This window comes from Echinops telfairi, unplaced genomic scaffold (genome assembly GCF_000313985.2).
Source record: "Echinops telfairi isolate 266 unplaced genomic scaffold, ASM31398v2 ScPeMD7_60;HRSCAF=208, whole genome shotgun sequence".
Taxonomy (NCBI): Eukaryota; Metazoa; Chordata; class Mammalia; order Afrosoricida; family Tenrecidae; genus Echinops; species Echinops telfairi.
In genome coordinates, this window is record NW_022103958.1 from 7,012,354 (window position 1) to 7,021,197 (window position 8,844).

The 8,844-nt window shown below is 53.5% G+C and overlaps 1 protein-coding gene across 1 annotated transcript in view; it reads left to right on the plus strand.

Annotated features, from left to right (window-relative positions):
• The first annotated feature begins 3,069 nt into the window (after positions 1–3,069).
• Positions 3,070–8,844, plus strand: part of LOC105979119 (uncharacterized protein DDB_G0271670-like) — a 17,985-nt gene continuing 12,210 nt past the window's right edge. The window contains 4 exon segments of the mRNA XM_030885882.1: positions 3,070–3,132; positions 8,080–8,383; positions 8,386–8,537; positions 8,572–8,744. Of these exon segments, the coding sequence (XP_030741742.1) occupies positions 3,070–3,132; positions 8,080–8,383; positions 8,386–8,537; positions 8,572–8,744 (692 nt within the window).

Here is an 8,844-nt window from a genome sequence, read left to right on the forward strand (position 1 = left end):
TGTCTGTAAAGATAATGATCACGAGAACCCTAACACTGTAGGGCTTCGCCGGAGGGGGGTGTAGACCACACCAGGGGACACTGTCAGAGGGGTGACACCAGAATGACTGTCCGTACCACTTTCATGGCCTATTTTGGCCAAAGTGCATCATTTGTATACAAAGTTCCCTGGGGTTCATCTTGAAAGACTCTTGTGAGCCCAGCTTACAGGCACCAGTGCACCTAACAAGGCTGGACCCAGACCACACGGACTGTCACCGCGCTGGTTCTGACTCCCTCACTCTCACGGTGTCAACTCTGACTCAGAGCCACCCTGCAGACTAGAGTACCACTCCCCTGTGGGTTCCTGAGCGGCTGTAAATAAGAGTAGAACTCTTCATCCCTCTCCTACGGAGCAGCTGATGGTTTTGAACTGCTGACCCTGTAATTAGCAGCCTAGCCCATAACCCAGGACGTCTTCACAGCGACCCTCTATAAGGTTCCCAAGGCTCTAAGTCTTGACAGATAGCCTCATCTTTCTCCCTGGAGCCGCCAGTGGGCCTGAACCACCAACCTCGAAGTTAACAGTCTAACGCCTACCCAACAAAGCCATCAGAGCTCTTTCGAGGCTAAAGCTCTGAGCTAATTGACTTGTTTGCACCTTCCACTATGCTCTAGCCAGAGCTGTCTATTAGTGCTCCCTTACCATCGTGCTCTGAATCCTGTGGGTTCGCGGGCAGAAGCACACGCTGGCTCTTTACATCGCTGCCAGTGTTTTCATCTTGTTGACTTTGTCCAACTGCCTGGGTTTTTAGCTGCAACATTGTGTGTTAAGTACTTTTTTCTTTTTCTTTTAAGGATCAGGCCTGAGCCACAGGAATAGGCAGTGACTAAGACCCTACGGCCCACCTGAGAGCCTGGCAGGGGGAGTGGAGGCAGGGGATGACTACATCTTCCTTTATGAGAAAGGACAGAGCATCCACCCCCACCCACCCCACACCCCAGGTCTGAAAAGCCCCACCTGTCCCAGTGCCACTGGGGAGCAGCAGGTGGGAGCTTGTGTACCAGGGGGTGGGTGGGGAGCCTCCAAAATGGAGTGGGCACGGGGCTGCATTTGGTCACCTGGTCAGAGTGGAGAGGTTGAGTGTGGAGGCAGGAGCAGGTGACTGAGGGCCCCGATGCTGCTGGGTAAGAGGCGATTCCTTCCATGCGCCCGCCAAGATTCAGACAGTGACGGCGGCCTGGGGATGACTGGGCAGAAGGGACATCACCCCCACCAGCACCCCAACGTTGAGGGCACCAGTCTGCCATCCACATGTGCTGCCTTTATTGGGGTTCCCAGGAGGTGCAAGCATGAGTATACTCGGCTGCTCACCCAAAGGCTGGGGGTTCACGTCTACCCAGAGACACCTCAGCATAAAGAGCTGACAGTCTACTACCAAAAGGCCAGCATAGCAAGCTCTGCGTCACACAGTTCCCCCCTGACATACACGGGGAGCGAGGGTGGGGGGCGGGCGGGCGGGGGGCTGTCACCATGAGTCCCATCCACTCAGCAATCTTTCATTGGTTGTTTTTCTGTTTGTTTGTTTATTTGGGAACCGATGTTTACTTCTGGGTTTGGTCCATGTCCCAGCGAATACAGTTTGCCAACGGCAATCCTTTCCACTCCCTGCATCTAATATTCGGTTGGCTTCTGGTATAATCACCAGTGTGTATATATGGTTTATGTACAAACACATAATCCTCTCTATCTGTGCACGCACATAGAGTGAGCACTGAATAAATATTTGCTGGATGAAATTGTTGAGTAGGTAGACATGTATGCATCTGTTCTGAATATATATGCATCCAATGTGCACAGAGCGATAGACACATGTGGTTTTATATACAAGGTTAGAGATCAGTTTATATGAGTGCATACACTAGATAACTTTATTTCCCGGTGGCATCTGGCAGTAAGTGGGCATCTGGGATAAACTAAGGTTTCGTTCAGTTGATACAAGCGTGTAATCTGTGTGCGCACAGAGTGAAAAATATGACTCACCTCCTCCCGCCCCCCCCCCCTTTTGTTCTCCCCCAAGTATGGAATGTACAGCTCGTCTCCTTCTTTCAGTCAAGATTCCGTGGACGAGCTCCACTTCTATCCCAGTTGTTGACTTGGAATTCCTCAGGTGAACTATTTTGTTTCTAAAAAGTGGAAGGGGGTTGCCAGTCCTTTCGTCAACAGCAGAGGGGCCCAACTCCAAGACAGAGTCAAATTCCGTGGGCGTTTACTGAACAGTTCGGTGGCTGTCCGCCTTATCCCACCTGCTCCTCACAGCACTCTAGGAAGCAGGCACTGTGACGATCCTTGCTTTGGGGAGGCCTGGTGATACCAACGGTTCAGCGCTCAGCCACTCACCGAAAGCTTAGTGGCCCAAACCCAACCATCTGCTTCCATAGAGATGACAGCCCTATGGAGTGGGTCACGTGGGGCCACAGGGAGTGGACATGGGCTCCACAGCACACAATGATGGCAGCAACCCTCGTTTTAGGGACAGGCAAGCCAAGGTCCAGAGAGGCTGCTGACCTGCCCAAGTGTCCGGGGCCAGCCGGTCGGGACACCCAAGGCCACCCAGCCCATGCCTGCAGAAGCGGCATTTGAACTTGGTCTGCATGACTCTGGCTCAGCTGCCCTTCCCAGGACAACCTGCAGCCCAGATCACCACCCCTTCCCCCCTCTGTGGATCCCAACAACATGCTACTCTGCCTTCGGGCTCCAGGTTCTACAGGATGGCTTTTCCCAGGCCCGGGTGGCATCTGGCCGGGCAGGGATCCCTTGGTACATCAGCCACCATGCCCAGCTTCAGTCGGCCATCCCTGTGGGTCATGTCAAGACAGCTGTCCACACACACAACCTTCTCCTTCTCTTGCATCACCCCATTCACCAGACCCTCACTCCCCTCTACCCAGATCTACACACAGGAGCTGCGGAAGGAACCCCATCATTTCTGGAGGCTGGGGCTCCGTCCAGCTGGAGCAACAGGCAGGGACTGGCACCTCAGGCAGACGTAGGAGAGGTGACACTCCAAGTGAAGAGTCCCCCCTCACCATGGAGAAGCCCATCCACAGCCAGCCCCAGCCGCCACCCAGGGAGAGTGAGAGACAGAAGCAGGTAGGACTCATCCCCTGGTCATCAACAGGGAACTTTCCTGGAGGGGACCCTGAGGTGTCCATAGGACAGAAACCAGACTGACAGCCACCGAGGGGGCCTCGTTCTGCTTCTGGCGCTCTGATGACTTGTGGCACTCGTGTGTAGGATTAGTGTGGCTTCTGTTGTGACCCATGCTCAGAGTTCGTGTTCTTGCAGCGGACCGCCGGGTCCAGACTCCGGGATCTGACCCGATCTTGGACAGAGTGTCTGCTTCTATAAACGGAAGTGTCTGTAGTATCCGCCTCATACGCACCAGTCTTCATCCTCCTCCTCCTCATGGAAAGGTCATTATTATGACAGGCTTGTATAGAATGATTATAAACTGACAGCGTCGAGATTTAACCAGGTTTCCAGGTGTGGAACGGCTTTGTCTTGTTGTTTGTGTGTTTGTCTGTTTCAGAATTACGTTATTTTTATAGAATTAAGATTGGTGGTGCTATGAGCTCAGCATTGCTCTGTGAACTGCAAGGTCGGTGGCTCAAGCCCCCCAGCTACTCCTCAAGAGACAGATGAGACCGCCTGCTCCAATAAGGAGACAGAGTCTCAGAAACCAGTGTAGAGGGTCAATATGAGTTGGAATTGACTCAGTGGCAGTGGGTTGGATTTTCAGTTTCTTAAAAAACTATTCACTGCATTCCAGTTGATACTGACTTATAGCAACCCTCTAGGACAGGGTAGAACTGCCCCTGTGGGTTTCCCAGACTATAGCTGAGTAGGAAACCTGATCTTTCTACACTCTCACGAAGAGCTGCTAGTGGTTTTGAACTGGTGACCTTTCTTGGATTGAAGCCCATCGTGGAACCACTATGCCACCAGGGTCTTTGTTAGGATGTGGCAATCCAAGGTCTGCAGTTCAAACCCACCTGTTACTCCAAGGGAGAAAAATGAGGCTGTCTGCTCCCATGGAGAGCTGTAGTCTTGGAAACCCTAGAGAGTTCTACGCTGTCCTCCAGGGTCACTATACTGTACATCAGAATGGACTCCACCGCAGTTGGTTTGGTTTGGGCTTGGGGCATCCGTTGGCGTTGAACGCCAGCATTCCCAGCCATCTGATCTAGGCAAGTCATCTGACCGCTGCTGGCTCCTGTTCCTCGTCTGGGTCTTGCCCGCCTCCTGTGTTCCCAGGTTGCAGACGAAAGGAGCGTGGAGCCACTGTGGTCACCTGTGGCAGCCAGGGAAGTGGCAGCCGTCATGCCACTGGCCTGCACCTCTGGTTTCCTGTCTGTGAAGTGGGAGGGTGACATAGGCTCCAAGAGTCGTCAGAAGAATTCGATCCGATGAACATAGGCTTGCCCGGCTATAGAAACCATGCGTGGGGGGTGGGCATTGTTATTCAGGACCAGTTCACCTACCGAAGTGATGGCCTCTGGAGAGAGGCATTCTGGGTAACAGAGTTGAGTGGCCATTTCCACACGTGCCCCGCTCGTCCTCTACTCCTACTGCTTTTTAGTTGGCCTCTGCCGCCAGGGACGGGGAGGGGGGTTGGGGGCGGGCAGAGAGTCAGGTAAGGCAGGGCAGCCGGGCCAGGTCCAGGCACTACCTACCAGGCCCGGAGCCTGATTTTTGGCTGGCCTAGGGGAAAGTGGGCCTCTGTGGGGTGAGCCCTCATAAATTCATTGGCGAGTAATTTACAGCAGCCGAGTGCAACACCTAATGCCTGGCAGTGTGAGAGGTTAATGGTGGAGGTTAAGGAGCAGGGTAGCTGATTTATGGCCTGGCCAGCGGCTTTTATCCTGAGCAGAGCTCCCTCACTGGAGACCTGCCTGGGGGAGGGGCTGGCCGGGGCAGGCCAAGTTGAAGGGGTGGGGAGGGGGAAGACCCCAAAAGATGTGTGATCAGAGAGAGCGAAGGGAACCAAGCCTATGGCTGATAACACACACACACACACACACACACACACACACACACACAAGGCAGGAGGCTGGCAGTGGGGGCGCCAGGTCCCCAGAGGCTTATCTTGGCTGGGACCTCAGCTTCCCTGACATCAGAGGGTTGGCATCCTGCCTGAAAGCCCATGTGTCATGTGGGCCATCGGTGACATCCACTAGGGGTGATGTGTGTCCCTGCATCAGCGCAGTGTGGGGGGTTGGGGCCAAGACAGGTCCAGGGGACCAATGGGCCCTGGGGCTTCCTCATCTGTGTGAGGGATGAGAAACAGTCAGCCCCCAAGCTCCAGGTGGGAGCCTCCCAAGTGTGTCTTGATGTCGGATTTGTAGGGAGGTGCCGTGTTCTCATTTCACCCCATGCATGAGTTCATGTTCATGTTCCAACTCAACAGCCCCAGGAGAAAGAAGAGGCTGTCTGCTCCCGCAGAGAGTCAGTCTCGGGCACCCACAAGGGCAGTTCTCTGTCCGATTGGGTCTCACTGAGCCGCAGTGAACTGGATGGTGGTTGGTGGGTCTAGTCGAGGAAGGGCTTGGGTGGCTGTGATGAAGAATCTGCTGCAAGTTGGGAGTCCGTACAATGGTTTCAAGGGAGGGTCTATTTGCCTAACAGTAAAGGACAAGTTCAAATTGTCCGTGCGGGAAGACTGAACAGCTGTCTGTACGCTGGAACTGTGTACACTAGGAGCCCTGGTAGCATCGTGGCTATGAGTCAAGCTGATAACTACAAGGTCAGCTGTTCAAAGCCACCAGCGGCTCCATGGAAGAAAGATGGGCATTCTACTCCTGAAAGCCCACAGGGGCCATGCGCACTGAGCACTGGCTTGACGGCAGTGAGTGTGGGGATTGGTACAGGGTACAATGGGGTCTCTTGGGTGAAGGTCTTTGGTGTGGGATTTGGCCTGGAGAGGGTGGAATGAGAGAGGTGGATCTGAGGAGATACTTAAAAGCACTCTTAACTCTGATGGCCAAAAAAGGCAGACAGCAACCGGCTAGCTGCCGGTCACTCCCCATACTTTCAAAAAACAGAACAAAACCTCACTGCCGTCCAGCCCCTTCTGACTCATAGTGACCCTGTAGGACAGGGCAACATGGCCCCTGTGGGTTTCCGAGACGGTCACTCTTTATTGGGGTAGAAGCCCCGTCTTTCTCCCACGGGGGTTTCGAACTATTGACCTCACAATGAACAGTCCAAAGCATAACCACTACGCCACTCGAGTTTGTCCAAAGCAGGGAGGATGGTGTTTTGTCTTGTTTTCCAGGTCGTTACCATGGAGTCCACTCTGGGTGAGGGCAGCCCTGTGTGCGTATCAAAGTAGAACTTCCCTCCGGGCTCCTGATCGATGGCTGCTTCTTCAAGAGAGGATGGCCAGGCTTTTCCTCTGAGGCACCTCTGAGTGGACTCCAACCTGCAGCCTTTGTCTCTGAAGCCAGCCTTTGTTTTCTGCCCTGGGAGCTGGTCTCCCCCAGATCCATGACAAGCACTGTGTTCTCCAAAGGGGCTAGGGAGCCTTTCCCAGCGCAGACCGTGCAGGTCCCCGGGTCCTCCGACTGCACTGCCGGGGCAGGGGCAGTGGTCACAGCTTTCAGCAAGGCGGTGGGGACGGACATTGTGTTGATACCTCACACACAGTCCTTCAGGTACCTTCTGCATGCATGAGACTACACACTCATGTGCAGACACACGTACACCTGTAGAAACACACGTGCACATACGTGGTGATCTTAGAAACCTTGATTCTAACGCTCTCTCCCTCTGGTGGTTTCCAACTGCTAAACACCCACAGAACCTTTCCAAGTCATGGCGACCCTGCTAGACGGAGAACTGCCCCCACAGGATTCTGGGCGAGGCTCTTTTTTGCAGAAGCAGATTGCCCCCTCTTTCTCCTGAGAAGGGCTGATGGGCTTGATTCCCCGCCATTGTGGTTGGCAGTCCAGCACTTACCCACCACCCTCCCCAGGCTCCTTGAGGACAATAATCACACGCCCCGAGAGGGCTGCCCTGAAGGTGAGACAAACCCGGAAGAGGTTCCCGAGCTCCACGCTGGGAAAGGCACTTTTCCACACACTGGACGTCGGGAGCAGACAGGTGCCCCAGTTATCATGACAACGCATGATCGTGACAATAAACAAGGGAACAAACCAGATCACTGCATCTGGGGACAGAAGGAAGCAGGAGGGGCCACCAGCACAAGACTGGGAAGAAAGCTCACTAGACTGAGGGGCCTGGGAGACAAGCCCGGCACTGGGCCTGGCTCCTCCTAGGTGCTCAGCAACTCCTCAGGAGAGAGATCCGATGGGGCGCTTCCACATACAGCCTGGAAGACCCTGGGGGGCAGTTCCCTGACATCCCCTGGGGCCACTCTGAGTCAAAGTCGCCTCCGCAGCTGTAGTAGGATGGAGAAGACAGGGACATTCCCAGCGGTTTCATTCTCCGTGAATCGGCACTCACTGCCCATGGAAGCAGTCACTGAGACACCAAACAGCACACTGCCTCGGGGGTATCTGCCACCAAGGACTCGGCTCAAGTGGTCCAAAAGCGAAGAGGTCATCTTGATGGCCCAGGTCGCGTGGCCTGAGCCACAGTCTTGCCAATCACCTTGCAAGTGTTTGAAAGATGACTCCCGACGAGGAGAAACAGAAGAACTGATGCCTCCAAACGGCAGCGTGGGCAAAGAGCATCGGCAACACCGTGGTCTGCCCGGACGGCAAACCTTTCTTCGAAGAAAGACAACCAGTAGATCCTTCAGACGTGTGGACAATGAAATTTCAACGTGCTGGTTTGAGACATGCCGTCAGCAAAGGCCAACGGCCAGAAAAGGGCATCAAGTGTGATGCAATGAAGGGCAAACGAACCTAGGGAAATTCTCACTGAGATGGGCGGGGCAGTAGCTATCACAATTGTCTCAACCAGACTGGGATCACGAAGATAACGCAGGCCCGGGCACCTTTCTTTCCAGGACACAAAAGTCGACCGATGTGTCGGAGTCAGTCAATGGCAGCTCACAGCAACAGTATTTACTAGCAGCAGCAGCAGGAGTACCAGCAGCAGAAGTGCATCAGTAGTAATCGCTGTAGTACTAGCATTAGCAGTAGCAGTTGTAATAGTAGCAGCAGCACCTGTAGTGCCCGTTGTAGTATCAGCAGCAGCAGCAGTAGTAATAGCAGTAGTACTGGCATTAGCAGTCGCAGCAATAGTGGTAGTAACAGTAGTAGTAGCATCAGTAGTACTAATAGTACTAGTAGCAGCAGCAGCCGCAGTAGCAGCAGCTGTAGCAGCAGTCGTAGTGACATCAGAAGTAAGAACATTGATAGTAGTAGTAGTAGCAGTTCACCACCAGCAGCAGCAGTAATCACAGCACTAGTAGCAGTGGCAGTAATTGTAGCATCAGTAGTACTAATACTACTACTACTAGTAGTAGTAGTAGTAGCAGCAGCCACAGTAGCTGTAGCAGCAGCAGCAGCAGCAGTAGTAGGGGCATAGTAGTAAGAACAGTAATAGTAGCAGTAGTAGCAGTTCACTACCAGTAGCAGCAGTGGTAGCAGCAGTAACAACAGCAGTAATCATAGCACTAGTAGCAGCAGCAGTAATTGTAGCATCAGTAGTGCTAATAGTAGTACTCATCGTAGCAGCAGCAGCAGCAGTAGTGGCATCAGTAGTAAGAACAGTAATAGTAGCAGTAGCAGTTCACTACCAGCAGCAGCAGTAGTAACAGCAGTGATTGTAGCAGCAGCAGCAGCAGTAGTAGCATCCATAGTAACGGCATTAATCATGGCCGTCCGTGGCAGT